This window comes from Hippoglossus hippoglossus, chromosome 9, assembly GCF_009819705.1.
Source record: "Hippoglossus hippoglossus isolate fHipHip1 chromosome 9, fHipHip1.pri, whole genome shotgun sequence".
Taxonomy (NCBI): domain Eukaryota; kingdom Metazoa; phylum Chordata; class Actinopteri; order Pleuronectiformes; family Pleuronectidae; genus Hippoglossus; species Hippoglossus hippoglossus.
In genome coordinates, this window is record NC_047159.1 from 1,431,917 (window position 1) to 1,459,885 (window position 27,969).

The window sequence follows — 27,969 nt, forward strand, 5'->3', positions numbered from 1 at the left end:
TGTTTTATGGTTCTAACCACGCACATTTAAAAACAGCCTAATTTCAACCATATTTATTATTAGGTTTGTATTATTGTTTTCAAAATTCACATCCCTCTGAAAACTCCATAAAAATGTGAAATATTTGACAAACACAACTTAATGCCATTGAAAATTTATTGTGATATCTGATAGTTTACATTAGAGTGAAAACAGACATGTGACATGGCTTCACTAATACAGAATGCAAAGCAATGTAGTCAAATAAAAAGCAGAGAGTATTTTTGTTTTAAAATTTAGGAAAAAAAAAATAATAATAATAATAAAACAGGCACGACATATAGCCATTATAAATACAACATGCGTCAGAGCTCACACTGCAGCTGAACAGTCCTAAGAACAGTCTTCTCCCTGCGGAGCCTCAGATCGACGTCGGAGCCACGGCGCTCCACACGGCGCTCCACACGGCGCTCCACACGGCGCTCCACACGGCGCTCCACACGGCGGCAGCCGGTGTCACAAGGAAACTACACGAAGTAAACCGTGTTCAGCAGCAAGTATCTACATCTGTCGTCCGTCTGCTCGGACGCTGCCGAGTCCAGAGAATCAAACGTTCTGCAGAAAGACAAACGCTTCTCCTCTTTGATTTTGGTTTTTAACGGTTGAGTCTGCAGGATGGCGCCCGGGGACCCGGCGTCTTCACTTCCTGTCGACTGACACACGACACCGACGCCTTCAATAGAACCTGGTTCGTATTTGGTAAACACCGGCGTGACCCTGGCAACGGCTTTTTGTGGGTTCGACTTATTGTGACTGATCGAAGGGGGGGGGGGACAGAGGCTCTGCTGCTGGGTCACAGACGCCATGTTGGAGTGACCAGTACCCCCCCCCGTCCCGTCATGATTAAAGCAGACGTCTGCTAGCATGAGCCACAGATTTGCTGCTGGCAACAATTATAATTAGCGATTCAATGTTTTAAATCATATTTCATATGGTACCAGCTTCTTATGTTCAAATATCTGTTTTTTCATGATAATACATTTAATATTCTTGTATTTTCAGAATGTAACTTTGGGCCTTTTCCACTATTTTCTGCCACTTTGTACAACGACCTGTCAATCACAAATCGTTGACAGACATGTTGATAATGCAACTGATACAATAAATAATAGTTGACGCAGGATTGAGGACCAGTCATCGCGTAAAACTTGTGATTAATCAAATTTTTTTAGGCCCCAAAAAAAATGGTTTCCTACAAATACTGGTTCCCTCCGAGTTTTGACATGAACCCAAAACGCTTCATCCCAGTTCAGGAGCCGCGAACTTAAAGGGTGCAGCCCTCGAAAGAGCGCCCCCTAGAGGCCACACTGAGCCCGGACGTCCTTTCACGGTGCTCAACAACTTCTCACGTCAGGAGCAGAGTTGAGACGAGGACGTTCAACATGTCTCGTCCTTGAGCTCAGGGACAAAGTGTGGACATCATCAGTTGAATCACTCGACTCGTCCGATGTGACCGAGTCGCTCGGAGGAAGCTGCTGAATCGAGACATCTTGTCCATTTCGTGAGTAACAAGAAGAAAACTTCGGCGAGTTTTCATGAAATGTATTTTACCAGTTTACCAGCACTGATGACTCAGTGAGGTCAAATGTCCCGAAGGTCACGGTCTAACAAAGAGCGCCTGAATGCACCATGTAAACACCGGGGGTGGGGGGTGGGGGGGGGCAGTGCACTGTGGGACACAATCCTGCATTTTTGGCTTTTGAAAGAAAAGGGTAGAATTAGTTTGAGATGTCTTGAAATGCAAAGTTTAACGGCAGCAGCTCCTCGACTGGGACGAAGCGACGAGTCGACGGAACCAAAACATCCATCAGACAAAGCGTTCAGGGAGAAACCTGCAGGAGAATGAGCAGGTTCTGAAGAAGTACAATCAGATATTCACAGCCAGCGTTGCTAAAAGCTCAGGACGTCCAGTGTGGCCGCCGGGGGGGGACGCCCTCCGTTCAGAGACCGTGGTGTGAAAGGGTTTTTCTGTAAAGGCTGCGACACGGTGGGAGATTCCAGCTCGCCCTCGACGTGGCTCAGCAGAGACCTGAACCTCCAACGGGCTCGAACCCACGAGCTACAACAAACCAACCAAACAAACAACGGGGATAAATCTCCTCCAAACAAACTTCAACCCGACTCCAACACCGCGGATCACCGGGAGAGACGGTGACGCCGAGCAGCTGTGAAAGAAAAAACACAAACAACAGGACCAATCAAATAAAAAAAAAAAAAACTTCCAAACTAAACAGACGGAAAAAAAGAGAGAAATAAAACAAGTCGGAGGAAAAGGAACTAAACATTCGCTTTGGTGTGCCGGCGTGCACGTGGGCTAATACACATGCACACGCACTGACACACACACACACACACACACAGCCAGAGGTACAGTGAACAAAAGTGCTTCAAGTTGGGGAAGTAAAAGAACTAACCCGGTAGAAATACATATAAAACCTTAAATATTACTTTATGTACAAAAACTGTAACAGGGCCAATAACTCAGCTGTTTATCTTCAAGTAGGTTTCACTGCTCAGGGTTTGCATTGTCTTTGTTTTCAGGATTAAAGGTGATATGACTGACCTCGCCGGCAAAGTAATCAATCACTGCTGATTCTTAAATCTGTCCCCGTCCGTCTCTTAGCTGACAAGCCCCGCCCACCCCTCAGCGGCCACACGTCTCCATCTTTTAATAAACTGAATATTCATCTGTGTCTGCACCTCTGAATCCGAACATAGAAAATATACGTGTGTCTGTCGACCCCAGAATCAGGATTTTGGTGAAGAACGTTATCTCGAGGGCCACGTTGAACCAGGGGTCAGAGTTATGCACTGCACAACAGAAAGAAAACACAAGGGTGGTGGGGGTGGGGGGGGACGTTCATGTTTTGAAGAGGCACATGATTCATGCGGCTTAGAGGCAAAGCACAGACGGCGTCCGCAGTGAGACAAGAGAGAGACGGGTAAGCATAAAGTGCAAAAGACCTACGAGAGGGGGGGGGGGGGGAACGACAGGATTTCTAGGACAGCAGCAAAGAAACGACTCTTTTCTCCTCAAGTCGAAAAATCAAACTGAGATGAGAAGCAGAGTTTAGTTTGACTTGATTATGTTGATAGAATCTGAAAAAGCTGAAATCCTCCGAACCGTCAAACGTCTCGTGTCTCGTCTCCGTCGACCGGTCGTTCATCTAAAGAAGAAACTCCGGACCAGACGAGTGCGAGCGGACGCTTTGCCTCTAAACCGACAGGAAGCCGCGGCCTCTGCAAAGTGCAAACGAGGGAGCGTCGTTCAGGTGTGCGTCTGTGTAACGGTGACCACACACACTGCATAGACACACACAGTCATATGCATATATACATGTGTGCATGACAGCAAATATATATATATATATATTTAGAATCCATGTTCCGATATCTACGTACTACGAACATTTTCATAGTATTTATGGATATGTAATCATAGGATGTGTATTTATACTCATATGTACTTGTGTCTCATATTACTACACGATGGAATAATACAATCTGTTTTATGACGAGTGACACGGACGTCAGGTTTCTGCTCCTTTTCATGTTTCTGCTGCAAAATGGAACCAGCCACAATCGCATTCAGCCAAACACTACAGGTATAACACACACACACACACACACACACACACACACACACACACACACACACACACACACACACACACACACACACACACACACACACACACACACACACACACACACACACACACACACACACACACACACACACACGTCAAAAAGAAAAGTATCAGGTGCTACCAGAAGGGGGCGGGAGGAAACGTAAATTCACAATTCAGAAAAAAAAAAAGATATAAATGGAAAATAATATTCGGTATAAAATCCCACACTACTGCAATCAGATCCGCTGCCACTTTAAAAACAAGCAAGATGCTGCTACATATCCGTAACGAGGATAAACTCCCTTCCCCCCCCCCCCCCCCCCGCACCCGTCCCTGATCGCTCATTTGGACTTTAGCAAAGAGAAGCATGCTCAGCTACAGGCGGAGACACGACGAGCCCGGCACAGATAAACAGAAACACAACGTGACGGGGAAATTAAATGCTAACCAGTAACATCCATCTGCCATCAAAGCAAAAAAAAAAGAACCGTAACCAAACCCACACGTTTTTTAAACTAAAGCAAATTAAAAATCAAATCGGTCGTCAGAGAGTCGCTGGACGAGGAAAGCAAAGAAATGTCCTTTCAGTGAAGTCCGTCTCCGGTGGCACAGCGGGCGCCACATCACCACAATCACTTGTAAGCGTGGGGGGGGGGGGGGCTCGGAGGTGAGTGAGTGAGCGAGCGAGTGGGCGAGTGGGCATCGAACCCAAAAGCTCTGGAGCCGCGAAGGAGGACGTACAATCTTCAACGTAAACGACCGGACTCCTGCGACGTGACTTATTCAAGAGGAGTAGCTCCGCCCCCTCGTCCTTCGCTCAGCTTCCCGATGAGCAGGTGGGCGTGTGCACGTGAAGGAGACGAGCGGGTGACTGTTCGTGGAGGCGTGTCTTCGTCTTGTTTTCTTTTGGGGCGGGGTGGCTGGTGGTCTGGGGGGGGGGGCGGGGTGATGGGAGGACGTCATCGCTCCACGCAGTTCAGTAAAGATAATTCCAAGGTCGGAGAAAAGGACGAGTCGGAGCGTCACTCCCACCCGTTGTCCTTGATCATGTGAGCCAGCTCGATGATGAACTTCCCCTCCTTGTACTTCTGACTGCTCTCGAAGGCGTGTTCCTGCAAAACCAGAGAAACGCGTCAGTGACACGACCGACGAGGAAGAACAACACCTCAGATCCATCATCACACTTGGTTTTACATCTCCTGGATCCAGAAGCTTTCAAAAGATGAATCTAGATGATTCACAGAACATTGTAAAACTTTCCATTTAGAGTTTCAACAAATCGACGATGATTCGATCTCCACACGATCTACTGGGAACTGTGGTTTCCTTATTTCTCTGTGATATTACATTGAGAACATTTCAGTTATTTGATTAAAAAAGTAATAAATTATAAACAAAATCAGAGAAATTAATTTCAGGTTTAATAACACGCCTGAACACACGTGACCACTCACATACACTGGACATGTGCCGCTGTGAACAGGAAGCAAAACAAGAGCTCGGCCACAAGCGAGAAGGAAACCGCCGTGTGGAGGTCATGTGACGGGAGCCTGACGAATCAGCGAAGGCTACGTTTAGACCAAAAAGACCCAATCAGCAAGAGGCTGTGAGCGTCTACGTCCTCGTTTCCAAACATCTTGGATGTGTGGACGATGAAGTTTTCAAACTGAAACGTAGTCGTGTGGATGTAACTGAGTCAAGTGGGAAAATAATTCTTCATCTATTCGTAGCCCTGATTAATGCTAAAACAAGAAATGCAGAAAAAGTGGAGAAACATCATTTCAAATGCTCCACTACATTATAATGTAATTATCATCATATCAACTCCTTACACCTAATGAGACCTCTGAAGCTTCCTATGAAGGTTTTTACTTTTAGCTCTTTAATAATAAACTGTTTGTGCCTCGTTCTCTTCAGTGAAAAGCTGAATTTTTAGAGCTGCAGTGAAACTGAAGTCGTGTGATTGGTCTCGTCCTGCTGAGCGTCACAGGATCCAGGACGTCACCGTCATGTCTGTGATTATTCTCCTCCTGCTGCTGCTCGGCCTCGTGAAGCAGCTCCGCTGTGAGCTGCTCGCGGCGCCTCTCTGAGAACCTCTAATTGTTTGTGTCACTGTCTGAAGCTCTAAGTGAGTCTCTGTCTCACACGTTGCTCAGTTATTTTACTCCCTTCTACCGTCATTCCAGACAATTACCGGGACAGACTCCTTCAAAACGGCCTGACATTTAATCACTGCAGACTCTCAGAGGAGCCGGTCTGGCTGTCGGCAGCCGACCTTTCGGCTCTGTAATTATCTGCTGCTCTAGGAGACCGGAGAGCCGCTCGGAGCCGAAACACAAACCTGAGCAGAGAAAACTGTCACCACGGCTTTAACCGGTGACGCTGTAATGAGCGACCCTGTTCTCTCGACCTGTCGCTCCATCATGTGTCCGTTTGGAGCCACGTGACCTCAGATGAGCTCCACAGGACCTCAGGCGTAAAGCTGCACATCACACACAGTCAGGTAAAAGGCCTCGGGGGGGGGGGGGGGACTTTGACTCACGTATTTCCAGCCCAGCGTGGTTTTACAGTTTTCACAGTAGATGTCAGCCACAGCGTGTAAACCCGTGAGGAGAACCCGCTCCTCAGCTGGCCCGCAGCCGACATTCACCCTGGAGACGAGAGGTCAGAGGTCAGAGGTCAGGGGTCGGGGAGAGACTCACGAGAAGATCTGAAATCACTAAGTGCTGCTCGAATGTTTGGTGAAATTTGTTGTTCCCTATATAGTGCACTCATTGTTTCCTACAGTGCATCGTGAGAAGTATAGTGTGCAACCGATGGTCACTAACCATCATGCATTGCGCTTGTGGCATTGACAGGAAGAGAAATGGCGGAGGGACGAGAGGAGAGAGAGCAGCACGCCTCGGCTCTCTCTCTCTGGAGATTCTTCTCCTTCTTATTCGGATCAAAAATATCTGAATCGTTGTGTGGATAAAGACAAACAGGTTTATATCCTTTACATTTAATCTAATATTTCTAATGCCGCCGTTTGTTTCAATGACAAAACAAACCTGGGAGTTGTGGCAGCGAAATATGTTGATTTCTATATTTAAAGATGCTCATTCAACGGGAAGTTCACCTACAAGTATCAAACTAAAGTGTGAAATAAACGTTTAAAATGTATTTTTACTGGCCGACGCTGTTGATGTTGATGTTGATGTGTTTAGTGAAGTGATGTTTTCTTGTCACAGAAGAGCCACAGAGTGAAGTCGTGGTTATCGAGTGAGTGGGTTCAGAAACTTCTTTTACCAAGTAGAAGCAGTAGAACACAATTTAAGAGTCAAAGTAAAAGTACACACAACAGTCACTGTCAAACTACACACTGGAGACTATTTACTACAGTGAATAAAACTGCAGATAAGTATGGGTTCAAATATTCATATCTCTGTTATTTCTGCAGTTAAAGAAATTCACTGAATCTTTGTCTGAAACATTTTGGCATCAAACAAAAAAAACCACACGTCTGACGACAGACGTAACATAAACAGTGTCGAGAAAAGTCCTCGGACAAATTAAAACTCCTGCAGACGTCACCGGGGACTCGTCTGTTCACACCCCCGAGAAACTGGTCTGCACTTTAACCAGTAATGAAGATGATCATTCAAACCTCAGATGACTCCCAACAGGGCTGCGATCAACCACCACAACTAAAAGAGACGGATGGAAACTTCCCCACCGTCTCGTCTCTAGTCTGAACACGTCTCCTTCGGGATCACGTGCATTGTTGTTGTTGTTGTTGTTGTTGTTATTAGCTTGTGTGTTAACTTCACATGTGGCAGCGTCGTTCTCTGGTCACCGGCGGCAGTGAGTCAACAAGTGAAGAGCAACACTGAGTGAAACGAAGGCAGAAGCTTCAGGAAGAACCAGTTTAACTCTGTGTTCAGACTCAACGTGTGAAACTGGTTTAAAACTCATGAGTGACTTTGATTTACACTCCCCCCCCCCCATCACTTTTAATGAAAGCAGAAACCAAACGATGAAGGTGAGTTGTGAGACTCGTACTTACACTGAATTGAACAGGTAGGCTCGTCCTTGGCTGCCTTGAAATGACTGAAACAAGAGAGAGAAACAAAGATGGTGTAAGTTGACATTGAGGAGAAGACGCCTGAGAACAGGAGCGTCGGCACCGGACGTTTCCTCGTTCAACAGGAAAACATCAAACTTCATTTAACTTTCTGCAAAACGTGTCGTTAAAAAATCAGGTAAGAAGCTGCTGGCGCGTTAAAAAGCAGCTGGAAGTTTTATAGACTGTGAAGCGAGTCTATAAAACCAGAATAATCTTAATCTGGATAAAGATCTATTAATACAAAGAGTCACTTTAGTTTTTCCCTCCTGCAAAGTCAACATGTTGAGCTTCACCACTGATGCAGCGTGTTCCAGATGTTCAGCGAATCAGCAGAACAACAAAGCAGCGTTTATAGACAGAGGAAGAAGGAGAGGAAGAGGAAGAGGAAGGAGAAGAAGAAGAAGAGGAAGAAGAAGAAGAGACTTGAATGTTTCCACATGACGACAATCTGAGCTTTTCTGAATGAAACGTCAGTAACAACACAGACAAAATTCAGTTTAGGTGGATATCACACAAACCGCACGCACGCACGTTTTATTTAAACAAACATGTGTGTGTTTACATTGTCACTAAATGCAGTGTGTGTGTGTGTGTGTGTGTGTGTGTGTGTGTGTGTCCATGTTTGACACAGTTCTTCCCTCGTGAGGCTGAAATGAATGTTAACGTCTTTATGTGTTTAATCTAAATGTTAAATTTCCGTGTAACTTTATTACTTAAGTTCAATGTAAACTTTTTAAATGTAACTTTATTTAATCAAATCACTTTCAAGTTTTGATTTATTCAAACTAACTCAACACGATAGAAAACACTCGACTCTTTACAATCAACTTAGGGAATAAAGTTACACGGAAATTTAATATGTAATCCAATTACATGAAGTCAGCTGTTTAGGCCACTTCCTCCCAATATCCAGAAACATCCAGAGGTAAAGTCCAGTGAAGATCGGGGGATGAACCCTGAGTCTCAGCTGTCAATCATGACGTTTCACTGCGTTTTTAAAATCATCAAATAACTAATTAAAATCAAACTGATCAGAAACAGTTGAACAAACATCAGTGAGATAAGAACGACGTGAAATGACAGAAACATCTTTGACAAACATTTACTTCAAACGTCTCCTTTGACTTATTAAGTTTGGTCCATGTCCCATCTGCTAACATGGAGGAGGCGGGGTTTATGACCTATACTGCAGCCAGCCACTAGGGGGCGATCGAGGCCCTCTGTCGTCCGTCTTTTTTTACAGTCTGTGGTAAACACCCACATTCACGTGTTTCCAAATCTCCATGTGGACAAACATCCTCAGAAAGTTCGATCCCAAATAGATAAATTCCCAAAGTTAGTAAAAATCCCATCAGTGTGAAATGTTTGTTAATATTAAACGAACAAGATGAATCATCGGTCCAGTTTGAACACTTCCTATAAATAAACCTGAACCATAAATAACCCCATGAAGCCACAGCGATTCACAGGAGCTTCTTATCGCTGCGATGAGAACAGAGTGTGTAATAAAATCTGACTTGATAATATCCTGAGTGGCCACGTGACGTCACGCCGGCTGACGACAGCCTCCCCCCCCGCTGCCCCAGGTCCCAAGCGGATTTGCCTTTTCCATTGCAAATGAGCGCAGCAGATAGGTTTGCGGCTGCGGTCGAGGGCGCTGAGCTAATTCCACCTAATAGGAGCAGCAGCCGGCTCCTCCGCTGACCACAGCCACCACCGCAGAGGCTCAGGGGACCAGTGTGTAGCTGGCTGCTCGCCATCCTCTGGACTGGGAGGGTTTGATTTCACATCAGAGCGGTTTTCCTCTTGAAGCCGATTGGAGATAAAAAATAAAAAAAGATTATTATTCTCTCCTGTCGCCGCGGGAGTCGACGTCTCACTGCTACATCCTCGAGTTCGGTGTTTGTGTGTGAAGTTTGAAATCTGCAAAACACACACAGGCCGCAGCAGCAAGACATGTGACCTTTAGCTGTGAGAGGGAACTAGGTCGATCCCCGTGGAGCTGACAACAAGTCGCCTCCGCAGTGTTTGGGCCAGGGAGGAGGAGGAGGAGGAGGAGGAGAGGAGGAGAGGGAGGAGGAGGAGGAGAGGGAGGAGGAGGAGAGGGAGGAGGAGGAACTGTCGTATCTGCAGCTCAGCCATCAACTAAACCACTGGGACGTCTCCACCTCTTTCTGCCCTTATCTGTTCTGTCGATAACTCAGCTACAGACACATCAGGAGCAGGAAGATGCTCGTGGCTCAGACGCTCAGACGCTCCAGCAACGTCCGATTAACTCAATTAGAAAGAAAACGTCATGTTGAAACATATTCTTCAGATTCACTATTTGTCCCCGAGACATTTTTCATCAAGATCCATGAATTATTCTCGGGGAAAACAAGGAAAATGTTCTCACAATGTTAATGTCAAAATGATCCTGGATTTCCTCATGAAACCACATTTAAATTCACTAGATCAGGATTTTTATGTGGATCTGCACCAAATTACACAGAATCATAAATACCAGTTCTGTGATGATCTATCTCGCAAAGTTAAAGAAAGAATAAATAGATTCCCCCCCCCCCCCCGATCCAGATCTGCACCAAAACTCGTATCACGTCCTTCAGCCGAGTTTCCTCCTAATGTTTCCAGAAGTTTTTGCGTAATCTCGCTCACAAACAAACAAAAAAACCCAAACATGAACGATTTTAAGATCCATGAATTATTCTTTGGGAAATCAACTAAAATGTTGAAGAACGTCTTCATAATGAGAAAACAAAGTCCAATCTATATTTCATGGGTTCTTCTCTGTCCACGTTCCGTCCGTCCACCGTGTTTCATTAAATCCATTCGGTTGTTTTTGTGTAATCTTGGTTACAAACAAACATGACGTCCTCTGCGAAGGTAATAAATTTGGTTCACGTTTCTTTTTATTGACAGAACCTCCGTCTTCCATCAGACGACAGGATCCTGCAGGTTCTGAGTGAAAAGCTCCCACAGGTTCTTCTTCTGCTGCAGCTTAATGAAACACCAGCTCATTTTCTGAAGCTGCTGCAGTTGTTTTTAAGAAAAGACTCGTTCCCGATATGAGAATCCAACAAAGCAAATCTCTAAATCCCTGAATCCTCTTGACCGCCCGGGACCGAGGGGAACTAAAGCTCGCAGAGAGAAATCTGCTCCTTCAGCGCGACTCAGAACACAAATCCACCTCGAGAGGCGAGACGCTGCAGAGAAGTGTCTCCTCGTGTCTCCTCGAGTCTCCTCGAGTCTCCTCGTGTCTGCTCGTGTCTCCTCGAGTCTCCTCGTGTCTCCTCGAGTCTCCTTGTTTCTCCTCGTGTCTCCTCGAGTCTCCTCGTGTCTCCTCGAGTCTCAGGCCCGACGACTGCTTCTGGTTTCACAGAGAGGATTTTAATTTGCTCCTTTGAATGTGAATCACAATAAAGATTAACTGGAATAAATTAAGATTAACTGGAAACTGTTAACGGACCTGCTGACGTGAACTTCTACCATCTGTCTCAACAGACTGTCGGTGAAGGTTCAGCTTCACTATCAACCCAAACGCTCCATTTACATTTCAAACAATAGTTTTAAATATTATATATCTTATATTTATAGTCAATAAAAATGATTTTATGTTTAAATGAATATTAAAAGTCAATCAATTCAGACTCCAGAGCAGGTTCCAGTCCTCATTAGAACAACATTTATAATATTGTCTAATCAGGAACGACTAAAACGTCCAGACGAGCATTTTGGCTCCTTATGAGAAGTCGTCTCTGTTCATGTTAAACACACAACAACACAAATCACGTGACCACTCACACGCTCTGGACACGTGTGAACAGGAAGCAGGAAGGATTTCTTCTCGTGGAGCGATGACGAGGTGGAAATACTGTCCCGTCCTGAAATACTCGAAATACTTGAAATACAGAGTTTCTGACTTGTCCATCATCGTCCAAGTCGTAAAATAAAAACCTGGTTTCTGAAGGTGACGGGGACGTTTGCACCAACCCACACACCATCTGTTTAGATTTTTCATTTTTCAAGTCCTGGATTTATTGTTAGCGCGGCTGCTGAACAGTTAAACAAATCCTTGCTGACCCATAATTCACTTGGTTTTAATTATGAAATTAAAAAGCAGCAACGTTAAATTGTTCTGTCACAGTCGCACTCGGTCACACGTCAGTTTACTAGATGGACGAGGGGGGGGGGGGGGGGGAGAAACCGGCTCCCGATAAAACGTGTGATCAATCCATTAGAGCGGCTTCCATCAGCCTGACGGGTGGGACGAAGGTATAAACCCTCCTCCTCCTCCTCCTCCTCAGTATTCATGGTGTATCATCACGCCGCAGGCCTCCACGCTTCCTCTCAGCCGCTGCTCACACCGCTATCGGATTTCAGGAAGTGCTCGTATCTGCTTTAAGACGTAACCCATATCTGATAAAAACTGAAGTGACAGCGACGCTGAGAAGATGCTCTGGATCACAACAACAACAACAACAACAACACATGTCAGCTCTGGTTTTCTGCCTCAGCTTCTTGTTTCCAGCAGGTTCTGGGTGAAGGTATCAACTTGGATCAAATCTGGGATTTTGTCTTGTCCTGTCAGTTTGGTGTTATTGCCGTCGTAGACCCGTCCCACTGAGGACGTGTCCACATGTTGAGGTGGAGAAGTGAGTCTGATCCAAAACCACAAACACAAGAGTCTCAAAGATAAAACAGGACTTTCTTCTCCAGCTTGAGCTAAACGTACAAACAAGGCATTGATGGTCTTTTCTGTTATTTTCCCATATTTAGTTTAGTGTGTGAGGAGGGAGATGGAGGGGGGGGGGGGGGCACCGTGCCTGCCACACTTCCTTCTGCTCTCAGGTTAATCCTCTCTCTTGGCTCCATCTGCATCCTCGCTCGCCGGCTGGCATGAAGCTCGGGGAGGAGAAACCGTTTTATTTTTAAACCTGGTTCAGGAGATTCCAGCTCTCAAGCTGTAACTGTGCAGAGAAGCAGAACCTGCAGAGCTTCGTTACGGACACGTTACGATTCTCATACTCTGTGTGCGGAGGAAGGAAGAATCTCTGAAGGAGCACGATAACAAAGATTTGAATAAGGGGTGAAAGTCCAACGTGGTCGTGGCGAGCGGCCCTTGGCAGCGAGTCGTGGAAAACACCAGGCGACGGTGTCAACTTCTCCTGAGCAACATAATCGGCTTAGACGTGTTGATGATCGAGAACTTATTAATACATCTGTGAACAGGGAAAATTAATATCGAGATGTTTATAAGGACAATTTTCAGATATTGATCTCTGGAGAAAATCTGATCTTCACTGTAGAAACTAAACGTGAATCAACCATTTAACAGAAGCTATTGAACATACACTCATATTGTGTAGTTACAGGATCTTAATGTGAGGATCTGCTGCTTTTCTTCATATCATTTTAAATTTAATATCATTATTAATTCAACACTTCTTGTTTTTGTTGTCTCAGTCGGACAAAACTAATTATCCAATGATCCTGGAGCTTTAACAGGAAGTGATGGGAGCAATCTGACTTTTTTAAACATTTTCTAAAAGCAAACAAATTGATGCTGTTGTGTTTTTTACACGAGGAAAAATATTAAAATAATATCAATAATTATTGTTAAATGTATTCTGGATTACAATGTGTTTTCAATCATGAATTTGCATTGATATCATCTGTGATTACTACAAACGTCTCCGTGCCCTTTTCAGATTTCACAGATTTGAAGAACTTTAATATTATAAACCTCGAGTCTCTTTTTTCTCTAGATACTGAAAGTTTGGAGACTTTATAATTAAATGAGATAACGGAAACGTGCAGAACCTTCTTTCCTAATCTGGTGTTTTAGGCCCTTTTCACTTTTTCTTATTAATTCCACAGCAGCGTCACGGACTTAGAAACAGTCTCGGACACTTCACGAGTCTGAGTGCTGGATGTCAGACGTGTGCAGGACGAGCTGATCGTGGAAACCGAGGAACAGCAGCGTGTTTACTACGAGAGGCCGACAGGAACAGCACCGGCTGTCAGGGGAAGCTCCCTTAATGAAATCCAATTACTATCAAAGTGGATTGTTTAGACAAACGGGGTCATTTGTTCAAGTGTCACCTTCTGGTACCGACAGCGTGGACAAGACGAGCCAGTCAACAGTTCACTCGTTAAACCAGGCCGGAGTTCTCACTGCAGAGAAGGTCGGACGTCCCTCGACAGCTGGAGACTCTCAGGGTCTCAGGGTCAGAGGTCAAAGGGACTTTCAGTTCACACTCACTTTCTCTATCACATCACTCACTGTCTTTACCCCATGAACACGTCTCCGTAGGATCAGAGTGCAGCTTTAATAGTTTCACTCTTTTCTCCCGTTTAGAAACAATAAAATAACAAAATAAACCACAACACAAGACGAGTCGATGCTTTGTGAACAAACCTCAAACTCTGCAGCGGATTATCCGTCTCTGGGGGAAACTCCCTGAGACGTGGCTCCTGTGTGACTGTAATAAATCTCATTCCCTGTTTGAAGCTGCTGCTACTGGTTCTCCAACATTCCTGCTCCGGCGTCACGTCTGAGGAGCCTCTGCAAACAGTGAGCTGCGACTCCAATCAAACAAACTCTTCATCATCTTCAGCCTCCTCCTCCTCTTCGCTGACCTCAGGAGCAGCGACGCCCCGAGCTCCCACCTCGTTACTTACGTCAGAGCTCATAATGATCCCGGTCTCACGCAGGAGGTGAAGAGGAAAAGTCAATAATGGTTTGATGCTCGTACATCAGGTTATACACCTGTGATGTTTCAATTCATATAAGTCTCTTTAAATCAAACTGCTTCAGAACAAACTGCTTCTTTCTTCACTAAACCACGAGCAGACATTTGCTTTCTCACACGTCCCTAAACAACTGTAAAGAAGTTCTGTGGGAAGTAACAGTACTTTTATTTAGTTTCTGTATATTTTTCATTTATCTGTACTTTCCTTATGTAGATTGATTTGCAAAAATCTTTGCTTTTACTCCATATATATGCAAATGACTACTTTCTGCTCCACTACATTTTTATAAAGCGTTTTATAAATAGTTTTTTATGTTAACGAGAGGGGAATTGGTCCGTTCATCCAATCAGAGCGGGCAGGTAGCATTAGACCCCGCCTCCTGCAGCAGCATCCCTTGTGAAGAATGACCACGTTTTCCTTTGGGAACATTTTCAAACTGAACAAGTGTTTTGGCTCCGTATCAGTTTTAATCCTCGTCGATACGAACAGAATTAACTAACACAACAGGGTCAGTAACAAGTAATTGATTCTCTGGGAGCTGAGGCTGGTTGTTTTAATCTGGAAGGAGGTCATGTGACAGGAGCCTGACCAATCAGGGAAGGTTGTGACTGAAAAGAACCAATCAGCAAGAGGTTGAGTCTACGTCATTGTTTCCAAACATCTCAGTTTCTGTTCGTTCAGACTGAAACGCAGAGTCAGCAGAGTTTACACACTTTAAATCTCCAGAGTTTGGACGTCAGATGTTTCTGAAGCAGAGTTGAAGGTTTTTCAAATGAAAACGTTGTCGTGTTGGCGCAGCAGCCATCAGGATGTAGTACTGCATCAGGGAATCAGTACACAGAGGTAATACTTGAAGTATACCTAAAAGCAAGTGCTTACTTTCTTCTACTTAAGTAGAAAAGTTAATGTGGTTGTATGTTTGTCAATGTATTTGTACTTTTACTGCAGTAAATATCCCCACATCCGTCCCAGCTCTCCCTTCTCTCCACCTCGAGGCCCCAGCCGCCTCCGAACCCCCCCCCACCCAGAGAAACCTCATCTACAAGCACTTCAACATCTGACCTCTGTTTGGCTTCTTGGCTCAAACTAAAGTGAGGAGCTAACCCGCTGCTCGGTCTGGAGCCGCCTGCATGATGTACAACAACCTGCTGCTCTCACATAAACAAGTTAAAATCACCTTCTAACAACATCGTGAATCAATGACTTATGAGCTTTGTTTGTTTGTGCACGAAGACATATACAAAAAGTGCACGTGTGCGAACATGTGAATGACGCAACACACATTCCTGCCAGTGGCTTCACACTATTCCAGGTTTACAGGTGACGGCAACGTGTCAGGAAACACACGGATGTGCCAAGAGCGAAGAGGAAGACGAAAACTGGGATGTAAATAACGCAGGAATCTGAGTTTTTAAAAAGAATAAGAACAGGAAACACACATTACTGAGAGAAGATACTGAAAATATAATGTTGGTGTCAATTTAGAGACGTTGAGAGAGAATCCAAAACTGCCCTCAGCCAGTTTCTTCCATTTTGTCCTTATTGTGATGATTTGAGAAGAACTATACGACAGGAAATATAACTATTATTCAATATTGCAACCTTCGAAAAAACGTCAGGATGGTTTATTCATTTTTTTATTGGTTTAGTTTTGATATTGATGCTGCAGCTCTGGTTCCAGTTTCTTTCTCATCTTGTTAAATTACAACAATGATGTGCACGACACAATAATAAAAGTCAATCAATCAATCTCTGTCCTGCCTGGTCCCAGTTCTCACTCTGACCGTGAACCCTCACAGGCGACACGTCGGTGAGGTGCAGACCAGACGAGGGAAAGTCACTTTCTTTTGGCATCAGTGTGAGTTACGCTGGCCTCAAACAGTTAAAACCCTGTGAGATCCTTGCTGTGCAGACTTCACAGCACTAGGAGTGACTGTGTCGAGGCCTCTGATGCTGCAGAGAGGAACAGTCTGGTGGCCGAGCTGTTCACTTCCTGCTCGCGCTAACGAGCCGTGAGCTTCCAAGTCTCCGAGCGGCAGCAGGCAAATGGATTTGGACATGGAGATGGCGAGTGCACAGATTGATCGGCCATCATCTTTGCCATTTGAATAAATCAGCTTCGCTCGTGGTGAGAGTGCAACACACGGGGGGGGGGGTGGGCACGCTGTCACCGTCTTATTACGAAAGGTCGGCGCCTCAGCCGCTGCCGCTCTGCTTCGTCTGATCTTTCAGGAGCTTCACTCTTTGCTCAGCAGCTGTGGATCCACGCTTTGCACAAAGTCAGCGTGGACTAGCTGGACTTCACTACCCAGAAGCCCCTCTGGCAGGTGGACACAGTTACGCTTCATAGCCAGAGAAAGCAGCTCGCTCTCCGTTTGTATTTCACTCAGGTTCCGATTTGTTCGCTCTCAAATAAATGTCCAGACCTGGCAGCACTTTCTCATTTTCAGCAGATGGGCCGAATCTCCAGCGTCTGACTGGATATGATGCGACTGTAAAATGAGTTTTTCTGTTTGTTTTTTGTCTCTGAAGATGATGGAAGACAGGATGTGGACGGATTCAGGAGCTGGAAGACACAAACTTATCTGTAGTCGATCTTTTATGGCTGATGTTGTTCTGGGTGTTAGAAATGTGTTTTTTTTTTTCAAGACCAAACTAGTCGTGTTCATATTTGACGAGTTTTAGAGCCTCGTAATCCTGCTAAGAAACTAACGTAAAAATAATAATAATAATTATCAGCAAGTTAATGAAATAATCATAAGTTGGAGCTTTGACCACGACAGCTTCCTTTTGCTTTGACTGAATATTTCCCATCAAATCTGAAGAAGCACAGGAACATAATATGTCATATAAAATAAGATGCTGCACGATAAATGAAAAGTCTTTTCACAAACACAGAATCATTTTCTGAATGATCGCACACGTCTGAAAAGACTCCACATCGAGGTTTGTCGTCGTCCGTTCGTCTTTCAAGACATTTTCCTCGAATCTTTGGTTTGAGACGAACTCTTTTGAATTCAGACGAGCGCTGCCAGACACTTTGTGACTCTCGTAACAAACTGAGATCCGGAGTGACGTCGGGTCACAGTCCCACAGAGATGAATGTTTCTGAAAGCACTGCACAGCAAACACAGCGTTAAATAACTGTCACATCTGATCTGATTGTCATGAAACCAGACGAGCAGAGAGAGACGCTCGTTTGTAACGTCGATGCTTCGCAGGACTGGAAGTTTGCAGCAGATGACGACGATGATTTCTAAAAGGTTAAGATCCGGGGGAGAGGAGCCGGCACGAGGACATCTGTCAAACTAATCTCGTGACGACTCAAGATGTGATTTATCACCTCATTTCACAGGTGATGTTTTTACCCTCAGCTCGAATATCAAGTTCTGACCAAACTTTTCTTTTTAACGCGTAGAAAAGGTTCAGATCTGCATCATTTTGTCGATTAGTTGATGGAATTAAAAATATAAGTTGACGGCTTTGATTAATTGATTCATTTACGATTAACAGTAAAATACAAATAAAACTTTCCACAGTTTCTGTTTCTTATTTGTGAAGATTTGCTGCTTTTTCTAATCTTCAAAATAAATAGTTTGATTCCATCGGCTTGGGTCAAAAAATCTATTTAATTAAAACAATAATTAGCAAATATATTAATAATGTAAATAGCATATAAATAATGTAATTGCTGTCCTTTGAAATAATTCACATAATACAAATACTTGACATTTATATCTTTCAGCCTCTCATGTGATTATAAAACAAATCCTTTTTCTATTCAAATGAAACGATGTGAAGACGAGACCCTGGACTCTGGTCTTCAACCTCATTATCTGAAATATTCAGACGATAAAAAGAATCAGACGATAAAACCATTGGAAACGTTAGATGCTGAGACAAGACAGATGTTAAACAGCTGCTTCTGTGTCTCTGCTCGTGTCGAGACGGGAGCTTCAGGTGAACAGAAACTCAAACGACACCGAGGTCAAACTCGACTGACGGTGGAAGACAACACTCCGTCACTGCCGAGTCCCGACGCAGAGACAACTCTCCGTTTAGCTCAGCTGATTTATTGGTTTATAAATATTACAAGGACACATTTTATCAGCACGACTCACAACGTGTTCCAACGATGTGGTTTAGATCCACAGAGACGGAGAATGATTCAGTGTCTGACGTGAATCATTAACAACAGTAAAATCCCATCAAAACATCTGGACTCTGATAAACTCAGACATGAATATCTCTAAATTTAAAGCTGCACTGATGAGCAATAATAACATTGAATCATATCTCAGTAAGTAGTAGCATGACGCAAGACCAAACTTTAGCATGAACCAAACATTAACATGAACCAGCACCAAAACGTTAGCATGAGCCAAGACGATACATTAGCATGAGCCATGATGAAACGTTAGCATGTGAGAAGCGATGTGTGGTGTGAGATCTGTGACAATTGTGCGTCAGCCCCGATTTAAGTGTTTTCAATGTTTTCTTCTTTTTGTGACACAACTACAAACCGGCCTGAGCCTTCGTCATGTATGTAAACACAGCGGATGTCATGTGAAAGGGTTTCATCAGGGAGAACCGGGCGAGTCAGCGAACCCGTACCTTGGAGATGAGCTCGTCGTGATTGGCCAGATGTGCCCGGCAGTGGATGCAGCTGTAGGTGCGGTGGCAGCTGGGCAGGTAAGCCTGGAAGGTCTTCGACTTGGTCATCTTCACCATGTCAGTGGGGCAGGGCTCCTCGCTGGCGTCCGGGCTGGCACTGGACGAGTTGCAGCTCTGCTGGACTTGCTGACAGAAGAAACACTGGAGGATGCAGGCAAAAGCCGTCGTTGTTGTGGAGCGGGTGTGTGGCACGCTCCACACTGACACCACGGAGAAAATCAAACCTGCGACAGAGGGACGAGACACACGCGGTGAGTGACATGTTCCACACTTCCTATTTTAAGAGCTCGTGATCTCGATTGCACTTCCAATATGAACTCGGCTCATTTGCCGCAGCAATCATTTGATTACAATCATCAATTACGTGATTACGATCACATGTTGTTGACAACGTGGCTGAATGATGATGTAACTTTAATATCAGGAGGAGACAAACCGTGTTCGTATGAAGACACGTAACACGTCGACGACACGAGCAGGTCCTCGTTTGTTCACTGAGCCCCGAGACGCAGGAGGAGGTTACTGTGGCTTCTGAGATAAAGACGAGCAGAATCATGCATCTTCACAAATCTTCTTTCACACTTTGTTTCAACTGCAACAACAGTTTGTGTTTGATGTTTCGATAAAAGTTCAGATCAATGTCGAGTTTTTCTGGTTTGAGATGTTTGAGTCCACAAATAACGACGTTTATCTAAAGTCAAGTTTAAGAGGAAATACTACAAATGTTTAATTATTATCTGAGGCCTCTTGGCAGATTGGTTTTGAAAGATAATTGCGGTTTATTATAATTTGGCTTTTATTTAATCATGATGAAGAGACTCTCAACATCAATTATTAAAATCTAAATGAAGCAGAATCCATTTTTTAAAACCTGTTGCAGGACAAAACAGCTCAGACCGAAAACAGAGGGAATAATAAAAACGACAACTGAGATGAATTCAGCCGCCTGGACAGACGAGAAGAGACGAGAACCGACGAGGACAGACGAAGACAGACGAGGACAGACGAGAAGAGACGAGAACCGACGAGAAGAGACGAGGACAGACGAGAACAGACGAGAAGAGACGAGAACAGACGAGGACAGACGAGGTCAGACCAGAACAGACGAGAGTTAGCTTAAGAGAGCTGATTATCAGCTAACGTTAGCTAGCTTTAGATTGAAGTTGTGTGATAAACATAACTGAGTCCGTTTGCTGACTTTCCGACTCCTTGTAGGTTCAAACTAGTGTGAAACAAGTTACACAACACAGAGACGCGTCACAAACTAGTTCTTACACAGTGACATTTAATGTTACACAATATTTACAACCAGCAGCTGCTCGGTGTAACCGGTTACCTGGACCGACTGGAAAGGCTAACGTTAGCTTGCTAACCCGTTTAGAGTCGAACAGTAAAGTCAACAAGTTGCACCTGAAACTTGACGTTAATCATACACAATTAGCAAAGTAAACAACCTCAGCTGGATGGTTATGGTCATTTTAAAGTATGCTAACGTTTTTTTACTTTGACGCACTTGTTTCTCCAGGTTCAGAGTCAAGTACAACTCAGTCCAAATAGAAAATATTCATGTTTTGTACATTTAAAACTGTAATTCTTGTCAGTTCTGTCTTCCTGTTTACACAGTTCTAGCTGCTGATTGGACAGCTCAATAGAGCAGATGATTTCCAACAACAGGTTCACAGATTACTGACGTCTTAAATGGACAATTCTTAAATCTGAATTAACTAAACAGAGTAGTTTCGCTGTTCGTTGAAGAATTGTCGCAGATTTGTCGTCTCTAAAATCGTGGAGCAGCGAGGACGCCACAGTTTTCAAATGAAAACATTGTCGTGTGGCCGCAGCCTCAGACGCTGATTCATGAATCTGTGGTGCAGGAGTATTTTTACTTTGTGGTTTTGCTGCTTTTACTCGAGTGAAGCGTGTGAGTACTTTTACTTCTGAAGATCAGTGAACATCTGCACTGTCCTCACAGTGAGACGACGAGGGCGGGACTCTGACATGTTGCGTCTCCTGTAGTTGATTAAATTTAGACTGTGTGTATTTTATCTGCTCAACCACAGCAGCTTTCACTTCTTGTCTTCACGACAAAAACAGGTTAAAAACAGGTTTCTGCTCCGACGAGACAATAACAAGAGATCCACTTGTGAGGAGCTGCTGAGAACTTCAGTTAGATTCTAATGGATCCATCCAACTAGGATGTTAAACCACTTCTCTCGTGTTTTACCACCCAACACATCTTGTCTGGTAACTTCTAATTAAGTACAGACATTGTCAGGGTTAAGTATCAGGGTTTAATCTATTTATTGATAATCTATCAAACCCTACTGAGACACAACCACCTCTGTGTCAGAAGCACAGTGTCTGCTGCAGCTCGCCAGCAGAGCAACCAGAACCTTCCTGAGTGACAACACAATGAACATGAGCTTCAGCGGCTCCAGAAGTTTCCAGTCGAGCTCGATGTGCTGCAACAGGAAGAGCGGCAGCGAGACACGAGCCCAGCGGCCAGACATGAAAACAAAGGAGCTTCCGCAACTCGACAGGAAGCAGCCGTGACGTGGAGCATGGCTGCTCTGCACACACACACACACACACACTTCACACGGCGGGGAGGGTGAGAACTGGAAACTGACCCAGTGGCCCCCAGACGAGACATATTTACATACATACTGAATAATCTGCACAGGTGCCTGAGGAATAATCCCTGAATTAGCCCAGTTTAACCCTGGCAGCTCGTGCACGGGGAAAGGTAAACACACACACACACACACACACACACACACACACACACACACACACACACACACACACACACACACACACACACACACACACACACACACACACACACACACACACACACACACACACACACACACACACACACACACGCAGCTTCTTTGCTTCTTCTGATCCTGATCATCTCAACACGTTGACTCTGACCTTGTTTTTAACTGTTTCCTGTTGTTCCTGTTTCATTAGAACCCGTGAAGAACCTTCTAACTGGGGTTTGATCATTTGACAGCACTTGGTTTTGTGTGTTCTCCCTTTGTCAGGCGCTGCTTCACAGTTTTACGTTTTGGTTTTTATTGCAAACACTTGAGATTTCTTCTAAATGGACAGAAAAACAAGGCCGAGCCACTTGAGGAGCTCCTGTCTCCTTTGTCCCTCGTCTCCTCAGCTGCAGCCTCGTCTCCTCAGCTCCAGAAGCAGAGGATGGAACTGAGTCAATGAAGTGAGAGAAGTGGACAGGACTGAGGTGAAGTGGACAGGACTGAGGTGAAGTGGACAGGGCTGAGGTGAAGTGGACAGGGCTGAGGTGAAGTGGACAGGACTGAGGTGAAGTGGACAGGACTGAGGTGAAGTGGACAGGACTGAGGTGATGTGGACAGGACTGAGGTGAAGTGGACAGGACTGAGGTGAAGTGGACAGGACTGAGGTGAAGTGGACAGGACTGAGGTGAAGTGGACAGGACTGAGGTGAAGTGGACAGGACTGAGGTGAAGTGAACAGGACTGAGGTGAAGTGGACAGGACTGAGGTGAAGTGAACAGGACTGAGGTGAAGTGGACAGGGCTGAGGTGAAGTGAACAGGACTGAGGTGAAGTGGACAGGACTGAGGTGAAGTGGACAGGACTGAGGTGAAGTGGACAGGACTGAGGTGAAGTGAACAGGACTGAGGTGAAGTGGACAGGACTGAGGTGAAGTGAACAGGACTGAGGTGAAGTGGACAGGACTGAGGTGAAGTGAACAGGACTGAGGTGAAGTGAACAGGACTGAGGTGAAGTGGACAGGACTGAGGTGAAGTGAACAGGACTGAGGTGAAGTGGACAGGACTGAGGTGAAGTGGACAGGACTGAGGTGAAGTGGACAGGGCTGAGGTGAAGTGGACAGGACTGAGGTGAAGTGGACAGGACTGAGGTGAAGTGGACAGGGCTGAGGTGAAGTGGACAGGACTGAGGTGAAGTGAACAGGACTGAGGTGAAGTGGACAGGGCTGAGGTGAAGTGGACAGGGCTGAGGTGAAGTGAACAGGACTGAGGTGAAGTGAACAGGACTGAGGTGAAGTGGACAGGGCTGAGGTGAAGTGGACAGGACTGAGGTGATGTGGACAGGGCTGAGGTGAAGTGAACAGGACTGAGGTGAAGTGAACAGGACTGAGGTGAAGTGGACAGGACTGAGGTGATGTGGACAGGGCTGAGGTGAAGTGGACAGGACTGAGGTGAAGTGGACAGGGCTGAGGTGAAGTGAACAGGGCTGAGGTGAAGTGAACAGGACTGAGGTGAAGTGGACAGGACTGAGGTGAAGTGAACAGGACTGAGGTGAAGTGAACAGGACTGAGGTGAAGTGGACAGGGCTGAGGTGAAGTGAACAGGGCTGAGGTGAAGTGAACAGGACTGAGGTGAAGTGAACAGGGCTGAGGTGAAGTGGACAGGACTGAGGTGAAGTGGACAGGACTGAGGTGAAGTGAACAGGGCTGAGGTGAAGTGGACAGGACTGAGGTGAAGTGAACAGGGCTGAGGTGAAGTGGACAGGACTGAGGTGAAGTGAACAGGGCTGAGGTGAAGTGAACAGGGCTGAGGTGAAGTGGACAGGACTGAGGTGAAGTGGACAGGACTGAGGTGAAGTGGACAGGACTGAGGTGAAGTGGACGACAGGTGACGAACAGCTGACATCCACACTCAGTGAAAACAAAGACTGTGCAGCTCTGCTAACAGGAAGAGTCCAGACAAAAGACTTGGCTGCTCTGACTCACACAAAAAACACAACACAACCACAACACAACGTGTCGCTTCAACTGCCCTCAATCTTCATCTGCGGGAGTTTATCATGACATCACAGCCTCCTCTTCCTCCTCTCCCTCCTCTTCCTCCTCTTCCTCTGAACGTGTTTCTCTCCAACAAAGAACACACGACGGCAGCAACAGTGTCGCTGCTGCTTTGTTTTTCAGATCCTGGTGCAGCGTGTGAACTACACAACACAACACAACGCAACGCAACGCAACGCAACGCAACCCAGCACAGCGCTGTCAGCTGTGTAGCCCCCTCGGCTCCCTGCTGTTACTCACCACCTGGATCAGATGCGAGCAGGACGCTGCACAATCAGCTGTTGTTTGTTGTGTTGTGCTGCTGTTGTTGTTGTTGTTGTTGTGTGGTCAGTCCGCTGGTTGTCGTCCTCCCGGCCTGAGCTCCATGTGTGTGTCGCGGCCTCATCCACTCAGTGTCGCGTCCTGCTGCTGCTGACGCGTCTCATTTTGAGCCACTCGGGCTTTTGTTGTGTCTTTTGTGCGAAACGAACTGGCCTCGTTACTTTGTGCGCACACGTCACCAGGTGGGCGGGAGACGGGGCCCCGATTGACGGCCCGGCGGGCCAATGGGAGGCCGCGCCGCCTTCAGGCTCCCGTGGGAAAGATGGAAACCAGGCACAGCGGTTTGTTCCTCTACTCGTGTTTATTTTGGGCTCTATTTCCGTTTCATTTCTAGTTGGTGTTTTGATGAATGATATTTTATTATGTTCTGCACAATAAACTGCTTCATTATACTTGTGTTTGTTTGTGTGCAGAGCTTTTTATAAACAGTCAACTTTGTGTTCATCCTACCTGGTTTATCTGCACTGAAGATTTCATGGTCAATGTTTTTCATTAAATGAAACTGAATTTTCTTTTTGACTGTTGATAACTTTGATTGATTTACTGGACTGATGTTATTTATTTATTCAGTACATGTTTCTAATGTACAAATACTTTAAACATTGACACACTTTTCCATTATGTTAAAAACTGTTGTAAATAAAGCATCTATCATATTTCTGTGCGTCCCGGGAGAGGGATCCTCACATGTGTCTCTCTCTGAGGTTTATTCAGTTTTTATTCCCTGTTAGTAGAGTTTATTTTGGTAGTTTGACTCTTGCTCAGTTAAGAACAGAGGATGTCGCACCTTGTTAAGATCTGAGACAAACTGTGATTTGTGAATATGGGATGTACAAATATAATTTGATTGATTGACAGTTTTTTTTTACTATTTTAAAGCTCAGTGATTCAGCTCGATATGGAGCATCGCAGCAACAAAATGAAACTTGTGACTGCGAAAGAGGAAGAGATTCTAAAGTCTTCTAAAAGGATTCTGGAGATTTTCACCCAGTTGACGCTCGCTGTAGTTTCTGAGAAGATGTAGATGATAAACATGATAAACAATTTGGTGGTGCTGCAAAAATGAGCCGAAAACTAAACATGCAAATAATTGATGGTTCTCAAATATGAAACTCTTTGTCTTTGTATTCTAGTTTTTACAGTAACTTATCCATATGATGCATCTGTACTCAATTAACTTCCCCTGCTTATAATCAATAAAGTTAATGTCATTAAATAAAGTGGTTTGGATTTTCTTTGGTTGATATTTATCTTGATTAGTTCTGTTTTTTTTTAAAAACACTTTAATAAAGCTGACTTTGTGTGTTTACTATAAATAAAAGCTTCTTTCACTTCAGTTTTCAGGTTGTTGAATGTGGAAACTTCTCCTCTCCAGACGTTCAGTGCACGTCCACATGATTTCCTGCTGTAAGACACAGACCTTCCACTTATGCATATAGAGCGTCTTTGTGTGAACTATGTCGGAGCTGATGTGTTATTCACTGCAATAAATTGAATCATATACTTTAGCTTCAGGAAGATGAAGCTCTCGGAGTTATTGCTCTGTTCCTGTTGTTGCTGAGGAGATTATTTCCCACGCGGCCTGAACGCACCTCGTCGGAGAGGAGGGAGCGTGCAGATCCCCGGATGTGTAAATAAATACAGGATGAGAATATGAATCAGATTCTTCATCTTCCTCAGATATTAGAACGGTGACGTTTTCCACCTGCAGCTCCACGGCTCATTTAAAGCCTCATTTTTAGATTCTGGACATTGTCACCAGATTTTTCACACGAATAACAAACTGATGATTATTAATAATCTGAAGTGAAGAGTTTGTTAGAATGTGTTAAATAAAAAGATCCTCGTGTCTTGGAAGGATGGAAAACAATAAGAGAGTCTGATGTTAGATTGACAGCATGTGACACACACACACACACACACAGACACACACACACACACACACACACACACAGTAGTTAATTTTAGAAACAGATCCATGATCAAGCTTCATCCAAAGTTGTTTACGCACTTTCCCATTTGAATCTACTGGACGAGTGGATTTCACCAAACATTGATGATGAAGATGATTTTCATTTGCTTCCTATTTCTCATCAAGCAGATTCTAAAAGGCAGAAAAGGAAAACACCTCACTAGATTCCTGGAGCAGCTTTGTGAAACCACACCGATGCTTGTTTACACATGTTTCATATTCTATAGACTCCTATAGATCTTCCTCCTGCAGCAGATGTTTGTGTGTCAGCACCAGTTCACATCAGCCTCACTCGGCTCTGATCCACATCTGGAATGTGATGATAAGATGAAGATGAATCAAATTAAATCTGGTACCAAACTCGAATCTGTCCTCGTGTGACGCCGAGGAAACAAGGTGCAGCCTGAAGCAAAGACTCATGGGATATTTATCATCATCACCATTGTTGTTTTTATCATCATCATCATCATCATCATCATCTTCATCATCACTGTGATGCCTGTTTTTGTTCCTCCTGTGTGTTGTTGCTTCACCAGCACCACCAGAGGAAGGGGACGCACGTAAACACATCCTCATCTTCATCATCACCCTCATCATCATCACACTGCAGCTTCCCTCAGAGGTGCGTGGCTGCGCGCGCGTGACCGTTATGAAATCCGTCCTCGCGCTGTTTTTGTCGCCCGTTCACGTGGCCTGTTAAGCAGCTCCAGAAAAAAAACACTGACCGAGATCTGCAGCCGAGGATGAGGAGGATGAGGAGGATCCTTCATCCTCTTCATCATCATCATCATAACAGAGATGGCGCAGGTGATCATGTGACAGCAGCAGAGGAAACGTCAGCTGATTGTTGAGATGTTGAAACCTCGCACACTAATTAATGTAAGAAGATTATTACTGAGGCCTGAACAGTTACATAAAGGAAAGTGTGTCAGATGAATAAACCTCCAGGGTCCGAGAAGAACCGAGAAGAAGAAGGAACATGGAACTATATGAATAAATACAACCAGCCTGTGTGATAGAAACCAACACCATATAAAGTGTGATTATGTAAAGTTGAAGGTGTGTAGCTGTGCAGTTAAACTTCACGTGTCCTCAGCGGGTCACCGGGTCAACACTCACCGCCGGACCTCGTCCTCTTCCCCCGCCTCAGACACCACAACACGCCGCTGAGGATCCTCCGGTGTGTCCCCCGGAGCTCCAGCAGAAGCCAGAGTGTCAGTGTCCTCACAACGAGAAGAGAAGATGGAGACTCCGTCACTGTCCCATGGAGACAGCAGCGGACAAAGACATGAGGGTCTCCCCCGGTGGTGGTCTCCTCTGAGCCGGGAGGCGTGCGGGGTCACTCCGGAGAAGAGTCCGGTCCGTGCGGCGGCTCAGAGCGCGTGCATGGTGGGGCTGTCCGGTGCCTGGGGGGGGGTGAGACAGGTCGAGCTGTCCGGTGCCTGGGGGGGTGAGACAGGTCGAGCTGTCCGGTGCCTGGGGGGGTGAGACAGGTCGAGCTGTCCGGTGCCTGGGGGGGGGTGAGACAGGTCGAGCTGTCCCGTCTGCGGCCTTTCTATCCTCGGATCCTAATCAGCTGTGATGCGCATTACGCACAGAAAGCTCCAGGACAGCGGCTGTGGTCGATGCGTCACCGGGTGTGTGGTTCAGG

The 27,969-nt window shown here is 45.2% G+C and overlaps 2 protein-coding genes and 1 long non-coding RNA gene across 6 annotated transcripts in view; 1 reads left to right on the forward strand and 2 right to left on the reverse strand.

The window, feature by feature from the left end:
* Window positions 1-592: 592 nt before the first annotated feature.
* Window positions 593-15,942, forward strand: LOC117767999. Its single transcript, XR_004614995.1, has 3 exons — window positions 593-1,226; window positions 5,349-5,350; window positions 15,929-15,942. It is a non-coding gene; the product is annotated as an uncharacterized LOC117767999 (long non-coding RNA).
* ypel1 (yippee-like 1) lies at window positions 4,046-27,872 on the reverse strand. 2 transcript variants are annotated; one of them, XM_034596014.1, is made up of 6 exons: window positions 27,694-27,872; window positions 27,438-27,636; window positions 19,144-19,427; window positions 7,717-7,760; window positions 6,214-6,322; window positions 4,046-4,783 (listed from the first exon to the last, which is right to left on the reverse strand). In XM_034596014.1, the coding sequence occupies exons 3-6, from the start codon at window positions 19,258-19,260 to the stop codon at window positions 4,694-4,696; spliced, it is 360 nt and encodes a 119-aa protein (XP_034451905.1). In that variant the 5' UTR covers window positions 19,261-19,427; window positions 27,438-27,636; window positions 27,694-27,872; the 3' UTR covers window positions 4,046-4,693. The 2 variants fall into 2 exon arrangements, with proteins under 2 accessions (XP_034451905.1, XP_034451904.1); XM_034596013.1 differs by lacking the exons at window positions 27,438-27,636; window positions 27,694-27,872 and adding an exon at window positions 24,266-24,628.
* Window positions 9,823-27,969, reverse strand: part of mapk1 (mitogen-activated protein kinase 1) — a 40,535-nt gene continuing 22,388 nt past the window's right edge. Inside the window, exon 10 of one of the 3 annotated variants that reach the window (XM_034596010.1) lies at window positions 9,823-9,846. The gene's annotated coding sequence lies outside the window, so the exon portion shown is untranslated. Of the gene's footprint in view, window positions 9,865-27,969 lie in introns of all 3 variants that reach the window. The other 2 variants (XM_034596012.1, XM_034596011.1) reach the window with 2 other exon arrangements.